The sequence below is a fragment of the Scatophagus argus genome, chromosome 2, assembly GCF_020382885.2.
Source record: "Scatophagus argus isolate fScaArg1 chromosome 2, fScaArg1.pri, whole genome shotgun sequence".
NCBI lineage: Eukaryota > Metazoa > Chordata > Actinopteri > Scatophagidae > Scatophagus > Scatophagus argus.
The window spans coordinates 28,692,120-28,717,784 of NC_058494.1; the positions used below are offsets into that span (position 1 = coordinate 28,692,120).

A 25,665-nucleotide genomic window follows, 5' to 3' on the forward strand; every position below is an offset into this window, starting at 1 on the left:
GCAGTGGGGGTTAGGTACCTTGCTCAAGGGTACCTCAGCCATGGACCAATGGATCAATGGAGAGCTCGTCCACCTGGGATTTAAACCCATCCAAACTGAGATTAAAACATTAGTCAACAAGTAGACAATAATGTGCTGTTACTGTCTAACATGACAAACTGGACATTGAAGGCTGAGTCAGTAACCTCATGAAATATTCCAGCCTTATTTTCATCTCAGCTGCAGTTTAAAAGTCCTGTTTCACTGCGAATGATGTTTTTGGATAAACCAGGGGTCTGTTACATGAAGTGAAATGACCAAATAAACCAGGTTTATTTCACTTAGTCTCGCTCAATTTTACTTGGTTTGGTTTAACAAACCAAATCCAACATAGTTCAGTCACTGTGGCAGCCTATGTGGGACATCTGATGTGGTCTGGGGCAGGCTAACTGAGGCTAAGCTTCAGTTGTTATTGCAAAAAAATTAATTCTAACCAGAAATGCAGTATCAACGATCATTTTTGATTCACTTCATAATACATTGTTGGCTTGATGTGATTTAAAGGTTGCATGGAGATATTTTCACAAAATATTTTTTGTCTGCTTTCTGAAAACGTGGACTGAAAAATGTCCCAGAATTCTGGTTCCAGTTGCTGTTTTCTAATATTTCCTGATGTCAGGTTGTTTGTTTGTGTGGTGTGTATAAATACCTCTGGGCCTTCACGATTCTGTCCCTGATCAACTGGATTTGAGTGTATTAAAATGTCAGAAATGAACATACATTGTGGTTATTGTTTGTAGTAGCAGCTGTGGGAGTAGTAGGACGAGTTCTCTTACATGTTGCGGAACTGCTGATGGGGAAGATGACGTCAGGCCGTCTCCTTGAGCCACGCACTCCAGAGTCCCGCCCATGTTCGTCAGAATCTGTCCATTGCGCATGCCCAAGTCTACGGAACCGCACACAGGAGTCACAACAAACGACAGCCGTTGGCTGCGAGCGGCCGTTAGCTCAGTGACTGTCAGGAGGCCGGGGCTGGAGCTGCCGTTTGAGAGGGTCCGGACACACACGGTGGAGGAGTGGGGCTTCAGCTACCGGAGCCGCCCCGCCGTTCGGTTAGAATGTTAGCACCGGAGCAGAGAGCAGAGCGCCGAACAGCCCGCTGATTCACACCGATAACCCGGATAACCCCCACAGTCCACACACACACGCGCGCAGACCAACGTTAACTAGCATCTGGTAATCGGTGCGTTCGGGAAACCAGTCCGCTGCCGATGGACCTTCAGCTGGCTGCTAGCCGCTGCTAACTTTAGCCCGACAAGCTACATGCTAACAGGCTAACACATTAAGCAGCCAGCTCAGCAGCGTTAGCGAACTGTTATTGCGGAGCGGCTGGCGGTCACCATGCTATCATCCCGGTAAACAGAAGTATATCCAACAACCCAGCAACAGCTAGGTGCTAGCCGTGGAGCTAACGGTTAGCTGAGCAACATCTGGCCGCAGCCAGCTCTCCTTGTAGCGGCCGAGGATGGTCGCAGTGACAGCAGCTGCTCTGGAGGAACGACCTGCCCCCGCTGGACGTTCTGAGGCTCCTAGCTTCGCCCTCCCTGCTGGAGTGAGGCTCAGGTTGTCAGCGTTCATGTAAACCGGTGAATCGTGCGTGTCGGCCCCGCTGCGGCGCTCAGACCCCGCAGCAGCAGCCATGCAGGCGGCTCAGCTGCAGTACGACTTCTTCAGCGAGGAGAACGCACCGAAATGGAAAGGCCTGCTGGTGCCCTCGCTGGAAAAGGTAAACACACACACACACGTTTGTCCTTCTACAGCGAAGACCCACATTGACAAAATGCTTCTCATAGGGTCAGGGTAAGGTCTGGGTACTCTTTCCATAGCTAATGACCTCACTTGGACCTCATTCAAAACATAAACAAAGTCTGAACCCCCTAACAGCCCTGTGAAGCTTTGTGAAGGTGTAAAACTCACATACATGCTGAACATAACACTGAAGCTCCAGTTGTGTCTCTGCGGTCTGATCTGGTCCTTCAAAGTCTGGATTCACTGACAGACTGCAGACAGAAGCAGGAAGAACCTCTGAGATCCTGCCCTCCAAACCAGAAGGTGACATGAAACTGATGTGGTTCTCAGCTCTGGTGTTTATCTGGTGGAGTGACTGTGCTGCCTACAGATCCTGAAACAGGACCTGGACGCACATGGATCAGAGCCTGATCCGGGGCAGTGATACACAGTATATGGAGCTCCTTGGACTCTGGCATTTCAGTTTCAGATCTGCTCCTGATGCCAATTACAGGAAGTCAGCTGATGGGAGGTGAGGCAGCTACAACAATTAGTTGATCAATTGATTAGTTGTTTAAGTCATGTTTGGTCTTTTCTACAGTGTTTAAAACTGTTAACTTGTAAACTCTTTATATTTTTGAAACCGTTTTGCACAGTTTTTGCACTCTGTTCTGTTCTTTTGAATTTCCCTGCTGTGGGATCAATAAAGTTCGTCTTATCAAATTAAAATAATCTCAGCTCCTCAGAAGCCATCACATTCGTCACTGAAGACGTCCTGTAGGACATTTTAGGGAGACGTGTCCTCCCCTACAGTCCACAGTAAGCTGGTCACAGCCTCTCATCACTGAACACTCGTCTCCTGTTCAGCTGAAACCTCCTCCTTCTCCTCAACACGATGTTCACCAGAGAGCGATCAATTATCACCTGTTTGTGTCTCGTGTGCAGAGTCAAATCTGACTGTCGTCATTTAAAGTGGATGGAATTAAAGAAGATTTGTATGCCATTGCTTTCATTTGGTTTCTCAGTCAAAGTCAGACTGTGCCACCAGCCTGCATGGTGCTAACGTTCTTTTAACTGTGCCCTAACATCGTTCTAACAGGATGCTGACTGGGTGACAGGCGAGCTGCTTGGACGTGAAGCAGACACTACAGCGAGTGCTGCTGTCGTCTGTCATGGTGAAATGACCCCACACAGGACAGTTTCCTGCTGTCCGCCATGTTTACTGTGTGTGAATAGAGCAGACGCATGAATTCCATATCAGAAAAACATGGCGGCATTGATTGAAGGAAGTGAAGAGCAGGGAGGTATGCACTTCTGATGAAACGCCTTCCATCCAAAAGCCAAAGAGCTTCAGTCTACTGAGTGCGTCAGCGCTTGGAGGGAAAAGTCCACGACGTGTGTGTAACTCTTTTACACTGAACTCTGCAGTGACGGTGATTTCACTGTGAAATGTCACTCAGCATCATCGCATGACTCGACCTCCTGCTGCTTTACAGCCCTTTAACAGACTCACCCTGATGTCTCTGTTAAAGGGCTGCAGGTCGGCCACCTCCTGGCTAAAGTTAGCCCAGTCAGCTGCTGGATTCAGTCCTGTTCAGAACTCCATTACAGAAACACTTAAAATAAGAACAGAGACTGAGGAGAAGCTGTGACGATGAGAGATGTGCTCTGAGTGGGACATTTTCCATTCATCACAGTGTGTGTGTGTGTGTCAGAGGAACATGTGAAACTCTGTATCCAGGTGTGTACTGTCGTGGCTGTAGAGGACAGGTGAGCTGTTGTTGGCCAAACAGAAACATGCCACTCGGTGTGTTGTGGTAAACGCAGCTCACCTGCAGGCAGACTCACAGGTAGGACTGTGATGTTGTCAACACTTAGTCAGCTGACTGTGCTGCAGCGTTAAAGGAACAGGCTGTGACTTTACTTCATGTCTGTCATATGATCATCTGTTATTGCTGCTGTTTCCTGTAGGACCCAATCGATTGATCAGTTAATCACTTTGCTGTACATGAAGCCAACATAGTGATGTACTGTAAATAATCTCTGTTGTGTTTCCATGGTGAAAATGGAGAAATTCACAGCTGATTTCATGTCAGGCCGTACTCTACAGCACATCTAACAGCTCAGAACTCAGATTATTGATCATGGTATTGATTAACGCATTCAGCAGGTGTGTGTTGGCTCTGATGGTGTAGTGTATTGTCCACTGTTACACTCTTTTGCTCCACCTGGTGGCAGCACAGTCAGCTCACCACAGCCACAGAGCAGTGCATGCTGGGAACGTTCTACAGCCACACTGCTCTGTCTGCTTGACAAAATCAGTGTGAGGCTGCCAGGTAAAGAGTGTTTTTTTCAAGCTGAAAATAGTCATCCTGTTGAGCCTGTGTGTGTGTGTGTGTGTGTTGCAGGTCCTGAACCAGGTGCATCCTAACCTGGTGTCCCAGCAGGAGGCGCTGCAGTACATTGAGGAGCTGATCCTGCTGCTGCTCAGCATGTTGTGTCAGGCTCAGCCTCGCACTGTGCAGGATGTGGAGGTGACACACACACACACACACGTTAACTTTTAACAATTCAACCCAAAATCTGCTTTTCTTTCACTCACTTTTCACAAGCCACATTTCTGCAGAATGTTTTGACACCAAAATTACTTTACAGATGGTCAAATCAGAAATCAGGAGAAAATTAATTTTCTTTTTTGTCTCTGCCTCTGTGGCACACTGTGGAGACATTTGGAGCTCCAGAGCAAAAATTGTAAGCTAGCTGAATAAAAACGAGCTGTAAAATGAAGTGCAAACATTTTTTTAGTTTTTTTGTGTTTTGTGGTTTTGACATGGATGAGCATCCCTCTGTAATGTAAGAGAGAGGGGACTACGTCTACGTAGGAGACAGGAAGTGTACCACATTGTTGGTGCATTGTAGTGGGTCATCTTGTGTCATAGAGGATCTTTGTAGGAGGAGGGTGAAGTTCATTCAGTTGGTTCACCACTAGATGTCACTAAACTGCCCACAGTGTTGTTGCCAGGCAGCAGCAGAACACACTGTAGAATCAGCTGAGCTCAACTGTAACCTACCTGATGACATCACTGTAATGCTCACGTGTGATTGGTCTGGTTTGCTTCTTCTTTCCAGCTGATGGAGGCTGCACTGAGATAATGAGGTGCTCTCTGGTAAAATACCACAAACTGCTGCTGGTATTTTATCACACTTAACCCCCCGACCACCTTCTGTGACCTCTGACCCCCCCCCCCCCACACACACACACACACACACACACACCCCTCACTGCTCCTCAGGCTCAGATCACGTGTGTGTGTTGTGTTCCTGTTTGGTGGCGTGTTGAGTCTGTTGATCACACTGAGACAAACACCTGCAGTTAACAACCAATCATAATCAGAATTGCTTTATTTATCCCCGAAGGGAAATTCTTTTTCATACAGACTTTGCACTTGCAGTATTCCCAACCAAGAAAGAAAAATGAAGAGTATAAAAATAGGATAAACAAAACAAGATAAGTATAAATCTAAAATATAAAAGTACAGGTATTCACAATGTGTTCAAAATTACAGGTATGTACATGTGTAAAAACAATATATACATTGTATATATAAAGTGAGTGTGTCCGTCACAGTGCTGAGTTTAGCAGTTTGATGCCGACAGACAGGAATGATTTCCTGTGTCGCTCTGTGGTGCATCATGGGAGTCTGAGTCTTTTACTGAACGAGCTCCTGTAGCCGATCAGCACATTGTGGAGAGGGTGAGAGGGAAAGTCCAGTATCGTCCTTATTTTGGACAACATCCTCCTCTCAGACACCACTGTCAGAGAGTCCAGTTCCTCTCCCACAACATGGTGGCCTTCTTAATGATTCTATTGAGTCTGAGCTGATTACTTGAGCTGCAGGTGTTCTCTGCCTGTCTGACGTCAACAGGTTCAGTTAGACTACAGGTGGAGTGTGAGGACAGACTGATGGACAGCTGACAGCCAGCAGCAGACAGTCGTGAGCCAGTCAGAAAAGGCACCTGTGGACACCTGCTGCAGCTCTGAGAGGAAACACAAACTGTGAAAGTGCTTCACATCCGCTTCAAATTGACTTTATTTTCAAACACAAGCAGGACTGTCACAGCAAGAGAAACCTGATTGGTTGCAGAGAATAAGTAGAACATCAAACCCACTAACTGACTTGATTTTGACAAATCTGTCCAGTCAGTGCGGAGCACAGGTGCATCCTGCAGTGTGATCAATTAACGCAGAGACATTTCTACTGTTTTCTGTTTGAATCATTTTCACACCTGACGTGTCTGCTCCATACTCAGCTGGCCAGATGCTTGGACCTGGTCTGTCCAGTTATCTCTGGTTCCTGTCCTTACCTGTCCTCCCTCTCTTCCTCTCAGGAACGAGTTCAAAAAAGTTTTCCTCACCCGATCGATAAGTGGGCGATCGCTGATGCACAGGCTGCCATTGAGAAGAGGAAGAGGAGGAACCCGTTGGCTCTACCTGTCGAAAAGATCCACCCACTTCTCAAGGTACACCTGCGTTCATCATCATTGTTGTCGTTGTCACCTGTCCTATAGGTGGTCTGTCAGGCAGCAACATGGCAGGGTTATGTCCATCTGACAGTGAGTGAACCAATCAGAAACCTCAGCTGATGGTGCATTTGAACCTGAGCAGTGAAATGTGCGGCCTGTCCCTGAAACTTGTTGTTCATTATGTTAGAGGGACGCTGGACACAAACCCACCTTGTTCTGTAAATCTATCAGAGTACACGTGCTTGTGGCCTTGTACCACCTTCTACTTCTGCTGAGCATCCATATGTGCTGCTTTCCTGCTGTCTGCTGGACTGTCCTGATTCCCATCTATTCCCCTGATGCTTTGTGTTGTCAGGAGGTACTAGGCTATAAGATCGATCACCAGGTGTCAGTCTACATGGTGGCTGTGTTGGAGTACATCTCAGCCGACATCCTGAAACTGGCAGGAAACTACGTCAGGAACATCCGACACTATGAGATCTCCCAGCAGGACATCACTGTGGCCATGTGTGCTGACAAGGTACACACACACACACACACATGCAAAACCTGAGATAAAGTGAAATCTTAACTTTAACTTGTGTTCACAATTGGCACTTTAAATAAAATAAATAAATAAATTGAATTGAAATAGTGAATTGAAATTCACAAGGATATTTAGACATGGACATGCAGGACAGAGACTAAAGTCTTCTCCAGAAGCTGTGGGAGAGGAGAAAGACATCAGACGCAGGACACCGAATGTCTCATTAATACCAAACATCAAAGACATTTTTTCTGTCCGTGTGCAGGTGCTGATGGACATGTTCCACCAGGACGAGGAGGACATCAGCGGCTTCCCTCTGATGGATGAGGAACCATCAGCCAATGAGGAGCAGAGTTATTACGAGCTGGTGAGGAGCTTCATGTCGGATGGGCGACAGTACCTGAGGCAGCTCAACCTGCTCATCAAGGTGTTCAGAGAGCCCTTCAACTCCAACCCCATGCTGTTCTCTCAGCACGTACGTACGCTCCTGTCTGATCACCTGTCGGACCACGTCTGTCCGATCAGTCTGATAAATTGATCAATGGTCTGTCTGTGTGTGTGTCAGGATTTGGACAGTATCTTCAGTCGGATCGTTGATATCCATGAGGTGACGGTGAAGCTGCTGGGTCTGATTGAGGACACTGTGGAGATGACAGATGAAGGCAGTCCTCATCCTCTGGTGGGAAGCTGCTTTGAGGACCTGGCTGAGGTCTGTACCTTAGTGTGTGTGTGTGTGTGTGTGTGTCTCTGGTCAGTTCTGGTTCCATCTCTTCTGTGATGTGATTGACAGGAGTTGGCCTTTGACCCTTATGAGACATATGCGCAGGACATCTTACGCTCTGGTTTCCATGAACACTTCCTGAGTCAAGTCTCTAAACCAGGTGCTGCGTTCCACCTCCAGGTAAGCCCCACCCCCTGATCTCTGGTATACTCTGCCTCCAGCAGAATGGCCTAGGAACAGTGAGTGAACATACACTATATAGACAAAAGTATTGGGACAGCTGACCATCACACCAACAGGGACTTTACTGGCGTCTCATTGTAAACACACAGACAGCTTTGCAGCTCTAACAGCTTCCACTCTTCTGTGAAGGCTTTCCACAACATGTTGGAGTGTTTCTGTGGGAATTTGTGCCCATTCATGCAGTAGAGCATTTGTGAGGTCACACACTGATGTTGGACCAAAAGGCCTGGCTCACAATCTCCGTTCCAGTTCATCCCAAAGGTGTTGGATGGGGTTGAGGTCAGGGCTCTGTGTGGGCCAGTCAAGTTCTTCCACACCAAACTCATCCAACCATGTCTTTATGGAGCTTTGCTTTGTGCACTGGGGCACAGTCATGCTGGAATAGAAAAGGGCCTTCAACAAACTGTTGCCACAAAGTTGGAAGCATAGCATTGTCCAAAATGTCTTGGTATGTTGAAGCATTAAGATTTCCCTTCACTGGAAGTCAGGGGCCGAGCCCAAACCCTGAGAAACAGCCCCACACCACACCTGGATTCAGTAATTCAGAGATGTGTCCCAAAACTTTTGTCCCTATAGTTTGTCAACAGGCCTGATCCTCTGAATTATGTAACCTCTGTGTTATGATGATGATCCTGTCAACATCACAGTCACTTCATGCTAAAACCTGCAGCCGAGGCTCATGGGAGTTGTAATATGTTGAGACAGAAAACACAAGTGAGTGAAAGTGGTGTTCAGATGGTTACAATATTCAGCAGAGTTCCTGTGTATGTTCTGTTCAGAATATCCATTAAACAAACCTTTAAAATAAAAACATGGAATGATGATGATCATGATGATGATGACAGGGCAGGAAGTAAAGCTCTTATCTGTCTGTGTCTCTCTGTCTTCAGTCTATCTGTGAAGGTTTCAAAGAAGCTGTTCAGTATGTTCTTCCCAGACTGCTGCTCACTCCTGTTTACCACTGTCTGCACCTGTTTGAGATCCTCAAGGTGAGACTGAATCAGCCTCACACCTGCACCATAACTGGAATGAAACAACAACCCCTACACAATAATTGTAGACTAGGACCAGGGCTATAGACCAGGACCCTCTATCAGCAACCATAAAGACCAGGCATGGTGCCACCCTCCACTGGAATTCAACCTAGCTGATAGTGTGACCCAGTGTCAGATTAGTGTCAACGTCTTGTTCCTGGTCAGACCACTATCCTGTAGATCCATTCCTGGTCTGGGACTTTGAGCTGTGCAGCTGGAAGCTCCTTTGGCCTGGCTGAGATTAAATCTCTGAAATACCTCCAGTCATGTTGTGCAGATTATTTCAGGGCTGAGGGGGTTTGGGGCGGGGGATGTTTATCCCCATCTGGTTCTGATCCTGGACTTTGAGGGAACAGGACAGACAGACCAGATTCTGCTGTATTCCACTGACTCTGTCCACTTCTTGCTGATAGACCTGGACTGAGCTCTGTCTTTAACTTGGTCCTGTTCATGTAGCCTGTGTAGACCAGATCTTTCCAGCTTAGTCATTTCTCTTCTTGCCTGTTCTGGGTCTGTTCTGGTTCTGACAAGGTTATTGTGTTCCACTTGAAGACTAGCTTTGTCAGCCTCTGTCACTGAAGCTGCTAAAAAGGCACAGCCTGGTCCAGTTCTGGTTTACACCTGACCAGGTTTCATCTTCTTTGTGGATAAGCTGAAACTTTCAGAGTCTTTTTTCCACCTGTTAAACAGTCCTGGTCCTGGTCCTGGTCCTAGTCCTAGTCCTAGTCCTAGTCCTTTCTGTCAGCCGATTTTGTAGTTCAGTTCTTCTCAGTCAAAATGTAACTGATATCACCAGTCCTGGTCTGCAGTCCTGAAACCTTCTGTGTGCAGTGTTTGGTGCTTCACCTGTCTGTGCAGATGATGCCACCTCACAGGTGTGACTCACTGACTGACTACCTGTCCCCTCATCCCAACTGTTTCCATAGCAACTGGAGGAGAAGAGCGAGGATGAGGAGGATAAAGAATGTCTGAAGCAGGCCATCACAGCTCTGCTCAACCTGCAGAGCAGCATGGAGAGAATCTGTTCCAGGAGCCTCGCCAAGAGGAGGCTCAGGTGAGATGCCTGCACACACCTGCGCACACCTGGACATAGACAGACACACAACACAGACCCGCCCAGCTGGATCCACGCTCCTGCACCTGCCTTGCCAAAAATAACACTTAATGTAAAATGTTTCACAAGATAAAGAAGATAAAATGCAGCTGAGAAATAAAAAAAAACACACACATAGACGTATGCACACACACAATGAACAAACATGCAAGTCCAGTGTGTCGGACTCCTCCCATCCTCCCGGTTTCCCTCTGGACATAAATAGACCAGGAGTGGAGGGGGGTGGAGGGCGCCGGGGGTCACAGTGGTGTTGTTGGAGGGAAGTGTCGTCAGGATCTGGGCGGTGCTGCTTCGAGCCTTATTGTTCTCTGTTTGGTAGGAAGAAAGAAACACAAAACGGAAAACTGCTGCTGCTGTTTGTCCGGTAAAGTTTAGATTTCTGGATGTTCTGAGCACCTGAAGAAAAAGAAGACGGGAGAGGACAGACAGTTGGATGACTGGCAGGTGGATATGAGGACGTAGGTGATTTCTTCTTCCTTTGTGTTTTAGCAGCAGGTTGTTTGAGCTGAAAACTGGAGGCTGTGTAGTTGTTGTGTAGAGGCTGTTGGGGTTAGTTGGAGGCTGATGGAGTAAGTTGGAGGCTGATGGAGTAAGTTGGGGTTAGTTGGAGGCTGTTGGAGGCAGCTGACGGCAGCTGACGTGGTTGTTGTGAAACACGGTGTGTTCACATACCTCAGGGGTTTATGCTGTAAACTGATTAGCTGCTGCTGTGGGCCGACTGGTCTGAACTGGCTCTCGTTTTCCTTCAGTTTGTTCTGCTGCTCGTTGCCGTTGGCTCAGTGAGGATCACACGCTGCTGGACTGAAACACTCACCAGTGAAGGAAACACACAGTAATACTGCAGTACTGGTCTAGTAATACTTCTTATTTACTGCTGAGATGACACCCGAGATGGTGAACGTGGTAAACAATGTGATGTACTTTACAGCACAAACACTTTACGGTCAAATACCAAGGTGCTCTACAACACCACCAGCACCACCTGAGGACACGCTCACTACACCTTTACTGGAACAAAGACACCTCAGATGGAGGTCTTCAGAGTCCCGGAGTATTCAGTCTCTGTGTTCCATTAAACAAACTAACTTCATGTGTTAAAGCTTCATATGGACTCCACATGTCCACACAGGAGGAGGACTGTAAGTCCTGTCCTCCACCATTACACCAGAACCTCTCTGTAAGAACCTGACCTTGAGCAGGACTGACCAACGTCTGCCTGAGGGTTCAGTTATCACCAACATAAAAACGAATGATTAAAAGCCAGACGAGCAGCCGCCAGCCGTGTGTGATGATGTCACGCTGCTGTTGATGATGCTGATGATGATGATGATGTGTTTTTGTGTAACAGTCCAGCTGTTTGTCCGAGCTGAGGTTGGAGGTCCTCCTGCGGTGACCTCACTTCCTGTTGCAGCGCGCTGGCCATCAGAGTAGGCTCGCTGGTTTGTACAGACCCCGTCCACGTTGTCCAATCAAAACTCACCCTGCTGTCACATGACAAACAAGTAGAAAATCAAGCCAATCATGAGATACAGACAGTGATTAAGCTTCTTAATAGCACAGCTGAAGTAAACAACAGGAAGTAGATCTTTATGTTGATGTGTGTGTGTGTGTGTTCTGTATGTCCCACAAAACAACTCCAACTCAATGTAAACTTAACAGCTTCAGTTTCTGCTGCTTTCAACTGCACTGCGTGGTTTTCATCAGCACAGAAGTTTCCTCTGATGTCATGGAAACCGGAGACATGACAGGGACTTTGAGTTGGATTGTTTTTGTTAACTTGTGAAGATAATTTTCTGTGTGGTGTTGAGCAGCTGTTCTGTCCATGAGGACATTAGAAGCGTGTTATTAACGCACTAACTTCAGACCTCACCTGACTGTTTACTGCTTCTCCTGTGATTCATGTGTTCTTAGCTGAATTTAAGGTCAAATTAATATGTTGATATGTTGATGACCTTAAGTGAAATACATGAAAACACTCATGGCAGCAAAACTTTCAGAGTTCAGCTGAGACCAAGTTTACATCTTCACTGAATCAGAGCAGAATGCAGACTTGATTAACTGTTGTCTTCTTCTTCTTCTGCTGTGCCGTCATTCTTCTTCTGTGGTCTGGCCTGTCTTCTTGCAGTGAGTCGGCCTGTCGCTTCTACAGCCATCAGATGAAGGGGAAGCACCTGGCAATCAAGAAGATGAACGAGATCCAGAAAAACATCGATGGCTGGGAGGGAAAGGACATCGGCCAGTGCTGCAACGAGTTCATCATGGAAGGCACGCTGACTCGTGTGGGTGCCAAACACGAGCGCCACATCTTCCTTTTTGATGGCCTGATGATCTGCTGCAAGTCCAACCACGGCCCACCGCGGCTGCCCGGTGCCGGCTCCACTGCAGAGTACCGACTGAAAGAAAAGTTCTTCATGCGCAAAGTCCAGATCAACGACAAGGACGACAAGGAGGGTGAGTACCGGCACGCGTTCGAGATCATCTTGAAGGACGGGAACAGCGTGGTGTTCGCTGCCAAGTCGGCCGAGGAGAAAAATGGCTGGATGGCGGCGCTGATCTCACTGCAGTACCGCAGCACCCTGGAGCGCATGCTGGACTCGGCCATGCTGCAGGAGGAGAAGGAGGAGCAGATGAGGCTGCCTGGGGCCGAGGTGTACCGATTTGCCGAACCGGACTCGGAGGAGAACGTGGTGTTTGAGGAGAACGTCCAGTCCAAGTCCGGGATCCCCATCATCAAAGCAGGAACCGTCCTGAAACTGATAGAGAGGCTCACCTTCCACATGTACGCAGGTAAGGCCTGCCCATGTCATGTGTCATGTGAGTGTGTGCATCAGTCCCCCGTCCTGTCGTATCCTGTCTGGCTCTGTCTGTCCTCCTATCTCTTTGACTCTGAATGTAAACAACAATCACAACAATCTCTCAACATAATCATTATCAATGAGTGTGAAAGACGGACTCCAGCTCACAGCAGTGACACGTGTCCAAACCAGCAGACAGTTTGACCTGTCCTGAGGAGAAGACACACTGGAGGAACATTCACAAATACAAATTAATTCAGATTCTTGAATGAATTGTCTCAGCTCCTCCTCACACAGCACAAGTGCAATATTAAGGACTACTTTCTGGACTGCCTCATACTTGCACACACTTGCACATGCATACTTAGGCTGCTATATGCTAAAACCGCTTCTTTATTTAAATTGTTTAGCTTATTTAAATGTCTAATTTTATATTCTTTTTATATTATATTTTCTATTTAGCTTATATTTCTATTTTATTCAACTTTTACCTTGTACTTTTATATTTTTCTAGTCTACTTACTGCTCCCGGGACCTGAGTCCTAATTTCATACCATAAACTTGTGAATGTGAGCTGGTATGACAATAAAGTTCCTTGAATCCTTGGAACAAACTAATCAGCAGATTTTATTCACTTCAACTAAACTGAAGAGCAGATGATCTGAATCAGAAACCAGAGTCCCTCATCTGTAAACACACAGTCAGAGCCCTGCTGCAGCTCACTCAGACTCAGGAGCCATGTTGGCAGGTAAACATGTTGTCACGACCTGACTGGTCCTGAGGTGGGAAGCTGCACTGCTGCATGATGGTTAAAAAACTGCTGTCCTGGACCTTACAAAGGAGGACATTTCAGCAAAGTGAGGATACTTTGTGTGGTCCTCACTTGTCCAAAGAGTTTTGGATTGTCAGTGAAAGACTTCACATGTAAAGAAGAATAAATAGTGTGTGTGAGAGAGAGGAAAAAGGTGTTTCCTGTCTAGACCCCCAGTACACACACACACAGACTCCCATGATGCTTCTGTGTCTCTGAGGTGTTTGTGGTGTCGCAGGAGGGGGCGGAGCTTCTATTTCAGGACTATTTCCTGTCTGATTGTTAGTGAGGCTGCTCCTCTACTTCCTGTCTGTGTTTTCATAGTCACATGACGTCAGCTTCGTCATGATGGCAGCACAGGCAGGCAGACAGGCAAGCAGACAGACAGACAGGTTATATTTGTTGAGTATTGTTGAGTGAATTCATGACTTCCTGTGTTTCTTTTGGTTGTTTCTCTCTCGACCTGTCTGTGCTCATGTCTCTCTCCACACACACACACCTTCTTCTGTGTTGTTTCTTGACACTGAAGCAGAGAACAGCATGTGACGTGTTGTCTAACATGCATGTTCGCAGCCCTTTTAAACATCTCAGTGACTTGACTCTGATGGTCGCTAATCCTCCATGTTTGAGGTGGTTGATTTCGTCTTAAGACTTCTGTTTTGTATTTCTTCACCTGTTTTCACAGCACCACGTGTGCAGCGTGTTGAAATGACTGAACACATCTACCTCAAAATGACAGCACAAACATTAACCAGTTCAACATTAGATGGAAGGGACGTTAACGCCACAGAGCGTCTCTGCAGTGTGATGGACAGACTGTCCACCTGTTCGACTGTGGATGGTGTTGTTTCCTCATTAATAAAGTTCCCTGCCAGGCCAAAAAATCTTTTTTTCCTGCCAAAAATAACACAACATATCCATTCAGTTCTTTATTTTGAAATGCTGTCTTTGCTTCAGCTGTCATTGGCGGCGCAGTTTGATCCCTGAATTCTCTCTGTACCTTGTGATGCTGCTCTGTCTGCTCCACGTTACCTGTGTGAACTACTGTAATCACTGACAGGACACTGACAACTCCAGACCAGTCACTGATCGTTCGTGTTCTGGCCTGAAGGGTTTTTGGATTCTTACAAATCGAACTGCTGTCGCTGCAGCTTTGAAGGTCTGATGAAAAGCAAAGTGACACAGTGGTTCCTGTGTATTTATTGATGAACTGTGGTGCTGTTCTGCAGCTTAATGTGACCAGGACGGACGTGCTGACACTCTGGAAACCGATAGTCAGTTTGTGTTTCAGTCTGTAGCTGCGCAGTACAGACGGTCTGACTAGGACTTGGACTGATAGATGTGCTGCTTCTGTGCTTTGAACTCAAAGCGAATCATTTATCCTTCTTAAAAACACTTTGATTTTGTTTTTATGTAGTTTTACTCTGCTCTGAGTGATAATTGATTGTTGATTATTGATCGTCTCCTCCTTCAGATCCAAACTTTGTCCGAACATTTCTGACCACCTACAGATCTTTCTGTAAACCTCAGGAGCTGCTGGATCTGCTCATTGAGAGGTGAGCTCACCTGTTGGCCATCACAGGAACCAATCAGGACATCTTATCTGGTCACAGTTTAATTTGATTTTTCACATTTTATTTCTTCATGTAACAATTCAGCCACATGTGAAGGTCTTTTTTGGTCTCAGAGTGGTTTAATGTAAATACAATAAGACTAAATGACTACAGGCATATTAAAAACTAGCATGTAGTAGTGTAGTACTTGGGCGACTCTTGGGTTCCATATGAATGACCAAAGGATTGAATCTTCTCTAATAAAGACAAAGTTGTCTGACAATGTCAGTGACACAATGACACAAATGTCAGCGTACTGAAATCTAAGCATTAAATATTCAGTCAGGAGGAGATGTTTAATTCTGTGACTCTCTTGTAACTAACACGAATTTGTTCACCTTGTTGAAATATTAAAGAGCGTGTGAACAGCTCTGGGTGCTGATCTCAGGTGTTTTGGTTTGTTCAGGTTTGAGATACCGGAGCCGAGGCCGAGCGAGGTGGATCAGATGGAGGGAGGAGAGCAGCCACTCAGCGCTGAACTTAAACGTTTCCGCAAAGAGTTTGTTCAGCCGGTTCAACTCAGGTAGACTGCTGCCACCTGCTGGACGCTCATGTACACTGTGCACTACTGACTCAGGATCTAGGATCTTCAGTCTGACCTCAACTCCTGTAGTCCTCCTGTATAAGTTCACATGAGCACTTGTAGCTGACTGACACAAATAGTTTGTAATTATTATAAAAAGAAGTTACTCAACCAGTTAGGAGAAACGTTGAGCCTGAAGATGTTTTGTGAAAAAAAAAAAAAAAGGTTTAATGTTTTGTGACTCTTGAAGTAGGAGTTTTCTGGGTGTAGCCCCAGTTCTGTGTGTACATTTGCAGCTCTCTCACAGGATTCGCCATCAGTTTACCCTTCAGGAGGCTCTGCCTCGGCACCTGAGGAAGAATTTTGTGCAGTGGGGAGAGATGGAACGAACCCATCCATTCATCCAGTCTGGTACTCTCAAAGGAAAGTAGAGGGTGGAGCTAAGCTTCTGTGGCTACACCATTTGGCCACCGTGGGTCGGATGGTGTATCATCATAACCATCCTACGGGTGGCTCTGCATGCCAGTTAGCTAACGATTGAGATGTGAAAAACCATTTATACTGAGTGAGGGGGCCTGCCAGGGGTGCCGGTGTTGCTGTAGGAGGAGCTGTAGGAGTTGCTGCTGCTGGGGATAGAACTCAGTTGTTCAGAACCCCACCTGGTCTCCAGCTGCTTGATCATCAACTTGATGTTTGGCCTAAAGTGCAAGTCAGTGGAGAGAAGAGCAGTCAAAAGGAAGTTCTACTCCTTTTCCTGAGTGGGCACACGGTGTGACCTCTGAACTGGGAGGGTTGATCCTGTTGTCCACAGCTCTGGTGGGTGAGCCCCTGACAAGAAAGCCATGGTGGTCCCGAATGCCATGTATTGGGCGGCATTGGCATAACAGGGACTAAAGAAGCTGGTCGTCACTTGGTCCCTTCTGGGTGGAAGCAAATCCGATGCTTTGTGCCGACTCCATGTTTACAGCTGGGCTGGCGCAGGAGTGAGATGTCACTTCCTGTGCTGCTCTGAGGAGTTGGCCTTAGTCTGATACTGCTGACCCAGGCAGATAAATCGGGACTTGTGGGAATCATTCGGCAGTATAGATGAGTCACAGGAGAAGCACGGCTTGCTAGATAGTCCAATCGCTTGGCATCGTGACTGAGGGACAAAGCGAGGCGAGCAGGACTGGGGATACAAATTCTTTCTTAGGTGCCCAGGTGGAGCCTACTGATACATAAACCAAAAGGGAAGCACATTAGAGAGTGGCGCTCATATGTCATTTTTAAAATCTAAAAGTCAAGGTTCTACATACACTTATCGTCTGATTTCAATTTTGCATTCATGCTTTCTTTGCAAAAATGTATTCAGATGGTGACTGTATAGATCGTAATTTGTAGATCTGTTCGTTTTTCATAATTTCTTCAACGGTCCTGGAGAGAACTCGTTCTAATTGCAGCGAAAATAATGTAATGAGCTCAGTGTGACGTACAGTAACGATGATGTAATCACGTGACCTGTGATAACTTGTTCCAGAGTGCTGAATGTTTGTCGCCACTGGGTGGAGCATCACTTCTATGACTTTGAGAGAGACGCTCACCTGCTGAGACAGCTGGAGGAGTTCATTGCCTCCGTCAGAGGTACGTACTTGTGTGAACACCTGTGTGAACTGGGGTTGTGTATCCACACGCCTGTGGATGTTGGTCCAGAAGTTACAAAAATAGCTTTTTTTATTTATTATTGCTAAATAAAAGTTATTTTGCACAATTTATGTTACAAACTCCATCACTGAATCATTCTTGTCTATGATGTATTTTCACCAATCCATACGAGTTCTCTGTCAAAGTGTCAGAGAGGGCGGCAGTTAACTGAATGATACCAACAGCACTAATGATGAAAATTACCACCTGATTGTTGTAAATTCATTCTGAAGTGGTCTGAACTTCCTCAGAACCATCCAGTCTCAGATCACTCAGAGCAGGACAGGATGTGGTGAACAGCGCTACATCACACCTGTTCAGGGTGGAGCTGGAGGGGGGGTGTGCGGGCAGAGTCTGTGACGAGGGCTGAGGGGGGAGGGGCAGAGTAGGAAGGGAGTTGAGCCTCCTGACTGCCTGGTGGATAAAGCTGTCCTTGAGCCTGCTGGTTTTGGCCCAGAGACTCCGCTGTCTCTTCCCCGATGGCAGCAAGCTGAAGAAGCTGTGAGATGGGTGGGTGGGGTCACCTGCAATCCTGATTGCTTTGCAGGTGAGTCGAGTGTTGTAGATGTCCAGAAGGGAAGGGAGGGAGACACCAATGATCCTCTCAGCTGCTCTCATGATGCGCTGCAGAGTCTTGCGGCAGGACTCGGTGCAGGCGCAGTACCACACAGTGATGCAGCTGGTCAGGATGCTCTCGATGGGGCCTCTGTAGAAGGTGTGCATGATGGGGGCCGGGGCTCTGGCTCTCCTCAGTTTGCAGAGGAAGTACAGGCAGTCTTGGGCTTTTTGGCCCGTGATGTGGTGTTGTTGCTCCAGGACAGGTCTTTGGAGATGTGCACACCCAGGAACTTGGTGCCGCTCACCCTCTCCAGTGCAGCACCGTCCATAGTTAGAGGAGCATGCTGGGTGTGCACTCTCCTGAAGTCCACAACGATCTCCTTCATCTTCTCCACATTCAGGCAGAGATTGTTGTCCTTGGACCACATGGTCAGGCGGCTCACCTCACTCCCGTAGATTGTCTCATCATCGTTGTAGATGAGACCCACCACAGTCGTGTCGTCCACAAACTTGATGAAGAGGTTGGAGCTGAATGTTGGTTTGCAGTTCTGTTTCAACAGAGTGAAGAGGAGGGGGCTCATCCACATCCCTGTGTTCAGCATGATGGTGTTGGAGGTGTCGCCGCCGACCCGAACTGCCCGTGGTCTCCCCATCAGGAAGTCTAGCAGCCAAATGCACAGAGAGATGTTGAGCCCTAGCTGGTCCAATTTGTGAATGAGCTGCTGGAGGATGATCGTATTAAATGCTGAGCTGAAGTCTATGAATAGCATTCTAATGTGCAAGTCTTTTGTCTCCAAGTGGGTGAGGGCTGAGTGGAGGCCAGTGGAGATGGCATCATGGTGACTGTGACATCGTCTATTTAGACTCTCTAGTCTAAGTATGCACTTCCTCATGTAGGCAGTGACAGTCTCTGTGTACTCCTGAAGGTCTGTGGTGTTGTTGTAGGTGGCTGTCTGTCTGAACATGCTGCAGTCAGTGGTGGAGAAGCAGGCCTGTATGGCCCTCTGGCCATACACATACCTTCTTTGTTGCTGGTTTGGTGACTTTAACCAGTGGTCTGTATGCTGGCATTAGCATTACAGTGGTGTGGTCTGAGGCCCCAAGGTGGAGGAGGGGTTTGTAGGTTTGTAGGCTTTGTAGGTTCCTCTGTGCATGGTGTAGACATTGTCCAGAATATTGTTTCCTCGTGTGGGAAAGTTGATATGTCCATAGAGTTTTGGAAACACGATCTTGGGGTTTGCATGGTTGAAATCAGAATTCAGAATTCCTTTATTTATCCCTGAGGGGAAATTCTTTAAATCCCCAACTAGGATGAGGAAGGCATCTGGGTGGGCCATGTGCTGTTCACGGATGTGTTGATGTAGTTCAGTCAGCACCTCACTCCTGTTGTTGTTGGAGCCGGGGGGGCTGTATATTGCTACTAGCTATATGTCTGTAATTTCCCTCGGCAGGTAGAATGGCTGACACTGTATAACTATAAATTCCACCAGTAGTGAGCAGTGTTTACAGACCACAACAGAGTCGCGGCACCACGCATTACTGATGTAAACAGAGTGTCCATCAAATTCAATCAATGCATCAAATGTTATTTGTTAGATTCGGAGTGCTCTGACTTCAGATCAGCTGTTAAGACTGAATTTAGGAACTTTATTGTGAGAGCTGCAGCTACAGAGAACAAACTCCAAGCTCCCCCTACTACAGCTGATCCAAACCAGAAGCGAGTCCTAACCTCCTTCATTATGGCAGCTGGTGGGAGGTGATTTATATACATGATGTTGATTCTGTTCTTTGTTTCAGTTTTTCTTTTAAAAAATATCAAAAACAAAAAGTACTATTAAAGTATGACGAGCAGCTTTGGTGGGAGTGGTTAACATCTTAACAAGGGATGGGATCCCTATTGTTTCTGTCGGTCAGCCTTAATTCTGTAATCAGGTTTGTCCACAATGAAGTCCTCACTGAGCAGCTCTCACTGTGAATTAGCCTGTCTGAGAAGCAGCTGTGTGGCTTGAACTCTGACAACCTTTGAAGGCCGATTGATGATGCCATGTGTTGAATAAATGACGTTGCAGGTAAGGCAATGAGGAAGTGGGTGGAGTCCATCACTAAGATCATCCAGAGGAAGAAGCAGGTTCAGGTGAGTGTGCCCAGCCACAGCATCACCTTCCAGAACTCTCCTCCTCCAATCGAGTGGCACATCTGTAAACCAGGAAACATTGAGCAGTTCGACCTGATGACGCTGCACCCCATCGAGATCGGCCGGCAGCTCACCCTGCTGGAGTCTGACTTTTACAGGTAACACTGCGTACGCCTGCCGCACACCTGCTGCACACCTGCCGCACACCTGTCTCACCTGTTTGACTTCCTGCAGGGCGGTGCAACCATCTGAGCTGGTTGGGAGTGTCTGGACCAAAGAGGACAAAGAGATTCACTCCCCCAACCTGCTGAGGATGATACGACACACCACCAACCTCACACTGTGGTTTGAAAAGTAAGACCCCACTCTGACCTCATTTTGACCTCTGACCTCACTCTGAGGTTGCAGGGACTGACAGGACAAACTCCTAAGTTACAAAGCTAAATTCATAAGTCCCACATTGACTTCTGACCTCAGGTCAGCCCTCTGTTTCAGGGAGTAACACCTCCACCCTTGAACTTGTGCCTTACCTCCATCTACATAGATATATGTATGTAGAGATGCCACACCTGGCTGCTTTGACTCGTTCCTGTGATATGTCAAAGTCACATATTCGATTTTTGACTGACTTCAATTAGTCTTTTTTTATATTCAAGGCTTTATGAACTACATGTAGAACAATAAAAGCTGTTCTTATTAGTTACTTATAGAACTTCAATAGTTGGACGGAAATCAGAATCAGAATTCTTTATTTGTCACATGTGGATGTGCATCCACAGTGAAATGAAAAATCAATGCAAGACGCTCAAGAGTGCACACTAACTTCTAGGCCGACTGAACGTGGTAAAAAGCCGTGAATTTGGTTTCTATGTTGTGGAGTTGTGGAGACGTCATTAACTGCTTCTCTTTTGATCTGGGTCATAACACAGCTCATTAACTCTGAATTTCTGAAAAATAACTGACCATCACTGCTCCACCCAGAAGCTCCACCTGTTTGATCTGTTACTTGGGTGTGTGTATTCTCTCTGCAGATGCATTGTAGAAACGGAGAACCTTGAGGAACGAGTCGCCGTCGTGTCGCGAATCATAGAGATCCTGCAGGTTTTTCAGGAACTCAACAACTTCAATGGAGTTCTGGAGGTGGTCAGTGCCATGAACTCGTCTCCGGTCTACAGACTGGACCACACCTTCGAGGTAACAACAATACAAACAAGTTCAGGTTCCGATGACCAAAGTCTGTTAGTAATGTTGACTCTTATAACGAACATTTTACTGGCCAGTATTGAGACTGAGATGATTCAACACCGCACATTTATTAAACTTTGACTATAATTCAACCAGAAATCCAAATCTAAATCCAAACTGCAGCTTCATGTCTTTGAAAACTGTCATGAAAACTGCTGACAGTGTAAATGTTTCTGACAGATAACCATGGTTCATGTCAGTAAAAAACACACAATCCAGCAGATTGATAAGAAATATACAAAATGTCTCTAACTCTGTGACTACCTGTCAGTGTAAAAATAATTGTTTTTTATTTCCAGCAAATTCCGAGTCGGCAGAGAAAAATCCTGGAGGAAGCTCATGAGCTCAGTGAAGATCACTACAAGAAGTATTTAGCTAAACTGCGCTCCATCAACCCCCCCTGCGTCCCTTTCTTTGGTATGCTCCAACATACCACCTGTTTGTAAAGCACCAGACGTGAGGGGTCCCAGGTTAAATCAGGGGTCTGTCGGTGTGTTTTCTAGGGATCTACCTGACTAACATCCTGAAGACGGAGGAGGGGAATCCAGACTTCCTGCGCAGACACGGCAAAGATCTGATCAACTTCAGCAAGAGGAGGAAAGTGGCTGAAATCACAGGAGAGATCCAACAGTACCAGAACCAGCCATACTGTCTGAGAGTGGAGAGTGACATTAGGGTCCGTAACTTCTTGTTTAATTCCGTTTACTCTGCCAGTGTTGTGTGTGGTGTCAGAGGTGTGACGTGTTCTCTGTGTTCTGGAGCAGAGGTTCTTTGAGAACCTGAACCCAATGGAGGACATGTCCGAGAAGGACTTCGCTGATCATCTGTTCAACAAATCACTGGAGATCGAACCTCGAAACGCCCGATCGTTACCTCGATTTGTAAGTGTCACGGTGAAAACTAAGTCTGTTCTTTGATTTGAAAAGGTGAAGTGCTTCTTCCAGGTGCTGAGACTCAGATTAGGACTGTTTTCAGACTGTTTTTTGTGACATTTTAATCAAGCTCCTATTCAGATACTTAATGCAGTTCTTGGACTCAATCCTGGAGGTTTTATCATTGGTTTAAAACAGGGGTTAACATGTAAGTCCATGGTTAGTGCTAGTCACACCTGGGGACAGGTGGGATGGCCAGCGCAGCAGTTCCTGTAGCCTGATTCAGAATGAAGAGGGGTATGTTTCACAGTTGTGACAACTCATGATGTCTCTCATTCGTGGGTTCAGGAACACAGCACACACATATGTGTGTGGCACATGTCAAATCCCAAACATGACGATATGTTGATCTGGTTTTGGCAACACCCTTGTGCCCTGAAACTGAAACTCTGGTGTGCAGAGGCCTTCACCCGCCTGGCAATGATTCTGATTTATGTAGCTTTTGTTTGTTGAGAAAAAAAATCGAACCCTGTCAATTGTCCTCTTTCTGTTTTGTCCAGGTGAAGAAGTACACCTGTCCTCTGAAGTCTCCTGGGATCCGTCCAACTTCTACAAGGCCCGGCACAATGCGACACCCGACACCGCTGCAGAATGAGCCCAGGAAGATCAGTTACAGCCGCATTCCTGACAATGAGACCGAGGGAGGGGCTGCCTCCGCCCCCAATTCCCCCCGTACCCCCCTGACTCCACCCCCTGCCTCCGCCGCCTCCAGCTCCACAGATGTAGGCAGCGTGTTCGACTCGCCACAGGGTCCCAGCAGCCCTTTTCACTCCAGTAAGACTTGCCCCGACACTCTGTTTTGCCAATCACTGACATTAATCCCACACACTGACAATGGTTTAGCAGACTGGAAACAGCTAGCTTAGCATAGCATATGGAAACAGGTGCTAACAGTTAGCTTCCAGTTGATGATGTTTTTTTTCATTTGTTTCATTCATACAGAAACTAACATATAGAAAACTGGCCACAGTCACCTCCTCCTCCTCCTCCTTCTCTCAGCCTTTTCTCTTCTCCTCCTCCTCCTCACAGTGTTTTCTCCTCTTCACTCCGCAGCCTGCGACAGTATCTTCTCTTTGCCTCATGGTCCACGTTAGTATTGACCCTCCTGACTGTCTGTACATCATCACTGACATCATGCTCATCTGTTCAATGACTCCCCTGCGTCTCACCTTTGTCACTGACATCACACTACAGATGCACCTCAGCGGTATCTGCTGACACTGAGAACTGATCTGGGATCAGGCTTCTTTTCATTCATACAGTATTGATGCACTAGCCATGTTATTGTGACTGACAAATGATCAGTTTAATGAGCCCATTATCAGATCTAATATTTGTCCAATAGATCTGATCAGGCTCCAGCTCACACCATCAATCCCACCTGTCTGAGCCCGAATGACAGATTCTGCCATAGTAACAGTCTGTCTCCATGGAAACCATCAGCTGAGCTCACATGCACTATATTGTGTACTCAGCAGTGTGTTGGTGTCACCGCTCTCTCTCTCGCTCTCTCTCTCTGTCTGTCTCTCTCTCTCTCTCTCTCTCTCTGTCTGTCTGTCTCTCGCTCTCTCTCTCTGTCTGTCTCTCTCTCTCTCTCTCTCTCTCTCTCTCTGTCTGTCTGTCTCTCTCTCTCTCTCTCTCTCTGTGTGTGTGTGTGTGTGTGTGTGTGTGTGTGTGGTCTAACAGTCTTCCTCTCTGGTCTCAGGGTCGTCCTCAGTCTCCTCCATGGTCAGTTTCAGTCGGGGTTCTGAGGACATTTCAGTTCCTCCTCCCGTTCCTCCTCGCAGACGTCCTGAGTCGGCTCCTGCTGAGTCGTCTCCCTCTAAGGTAACCAACATATCAAAGTCCTCAAGGCTTTTAATTTGAAACTGATGCAGAAAGTGCTGAGTCTGTGTCAACGGTGTAAAGCAGTACAGGGTAGTGATTCAAGGGCAGTAGAGATCAAGGTCTGGTTCTCTAATAAAATCCTGTTTACACAGTAAGACCATGTGTCCTACACACTGATTGTCTCCCCCCGTCTCTCTCCTTCCACTCTCAGATCATGTCAAAGTTGGACAGCCCCCCTGCCGTCCCCCCTCGTCAGCCCACTTGTAAGCTCTACCCTCCTCGTTACTCCTCGTCTCTGTCCTCATCATCTCCTCCAGACAGCCCCCCTTCCCTGCCTCCTCGGGAGCCTCTCAGCTCTCCTCTGCACCTCCTCCCCCCTCCTCAGGGCCGCTCCCGCTGTGACTTGCTGCCTCAGGCCTTCTTCCCTTCCACCACCTCCTCCTCCCCCTCCATCAGTTCCATCTCCATCACCTCTTCCTCACCACCCCTCCCTCACCCCGCCCCTGTGACCCCCATCCCCTCCCCCGCTTCTAGGAAAATGCCCCTCCCCTCCCCACCTCTCCCCCTCCTCCCCCTGGATGGGCCCCCAGTGCCACCCCGACATGGTGTCCCCAAACTACCCCCCAAGACCTATAAGAGGGAGTCTTTGAGCCACGCACCTCTGTTGGACACGCCCCCTGCACTGTGATTGGACAGTCTGGACTTCCTGAAGAACCAGCGCGGCTGAATGGACAGTTTGTGGAGGAGGTGGGGTTAAACAAGCCAACACTACAGCTCATCGGGTCAGAATGAACCAAACAAAAGGATCAAGACAAGAAACAAAACATCTGATTGACCAAGCAGGGCATTCTGATCTGATCCAGACTGGGATTAAAGTAAAGATCATGTGCCCTTATTCTGAAAAACTGATTGTGGAACATTGGAGAACTTTGGAGAACATTGTGTGTGACTTTGGTCATTTTTTCATTTCCGTCTGTGAGCTCAAAGCTGATCGGTCCTCCTTATGTCAAACAGGGACAGAGGGGATTGTGGGTAATGAAGTGCCCCACAGGCTGAAGTGGACTTGAGGTAGGTTTGAGGGGGGCTTCAGGTACCAGAACAGAACCAAAGAGGTACTGTATTGGTTCTAGAGGACCTGATATTGATTGTCTCTGCTTGTTAATGAAGATGTAAACAAACGTGATCATTGCGTTCTTTGAAACAAGGGAATAAACATGTTTCTACCAGAGAGCTGGCTGAACAACACCAACCTGCACTGTCCTCATTTATGTCCACTGACTGGGTCCACTTCACTGTATTTCAGAGTTTGCTGATTCATTTGCAGGTTTGTGCAGCTCAGCCGCCTTCTGAATGCAAGTTTCTCTTTGAACTGAGATGAGCCGAACTGACCAAAGCCAAAACTCGTCATCCAGACGGCACAAACAAAATAAAACTCAAATATTTTATTTTATTCTATATCTTTTCACAGTTGCCTGAAGTTCGGTGGAGTAAATCCTTCTCTGAGAGTTTAATGGTTTTTTGTTAGCTCGCTGAATGAGGCGGTGAACCAGATTCAGCTGGTTTAACTGGTGCTGTGTAAACATCTTCTGAAATGTCTGACCTGTTTGTGTGCAGCTGA

General features: G+C 47.0%; 1 protein-coding gene across 2 annotated transcripts; it reads left to right on the forward strand.

The window, feature by feature from the left end:
- The first annotated feature begins 935 nt into the window (after positions 1-935).
- Positions 936-25,292, forward strand: LOC124053140 (son of sevenless homolog 1-like). 2 transcript variants are annotated; one of them, XM_046378113.1, is made up of 23 exons: positions 936-1,765; positions 4,176-4,301; positions 6,157-6,288; positions 6,647-6,811; positions 7,083-7,292; positions 7,383-7,526; positions 7,608-7,718; positions 8,672-8,770; positions 9,742-9,869; positions 12,055-12,716; positions 15,010-15,091; positions 15,555-15,671; positions 17,188-17,291; positions 19,979-20,201; positions 20,278-20,397; positions 21,075-21,237; positions 21,588-21,705; positions 21,792-21,964; positions 22,053-22,169; positions 22,721-22,994; positions 23,274-23,309; positions 23,926-24,047; positions 24,259-25,292. In XM_046378113.1, the coding sequence occupies exons 1-23, from the start codon at positions 1,679-1,681 to the stop codon at positions 24,733-24,735; spliced, it is 3,990 nt and encodes a 1,329-aa protein (XP_046234069.1). In that variant the 5' UTR covers positions 936-1,678; the 3' UTR covers positions 24,736-25,292. The 2 variants fall into 2 exon arrangements, with proteins under 2 accessions (XP_046234069.1, XP_046234076.1); XM_046378120.1 differs by lacking the exon at positions 23,274-23,309 and having other exon boundaries at positions 937-1,765.
- The last annotated feature ends 373 nt before the right edge of the window (positions 25,293-25,665 follow it).

Coding starts and splice junctions, on each gene's coding strand:
- LOC124053140 (XM_046378113.1), top strand. CDS start 1,679: ATGCAGGCGGCTCAGCTGCAGTACGACTTCTTCAGCGAGGAGAACGCA. Junction 15,672..17,187: donor GTTCAGCCGGTTCAACTCAG/GTAGACTGCTGC, acceptor AACTTGTTCCAG/AGTGCTGAATGTTTGTCGCC. Junction 21,238..21,587: donor GACTGGACCACACCTTCGAG/GTAACAACAATA, acceptor TTTTATTTCCAG/CAAATTCCGAGTCGGCAGAG.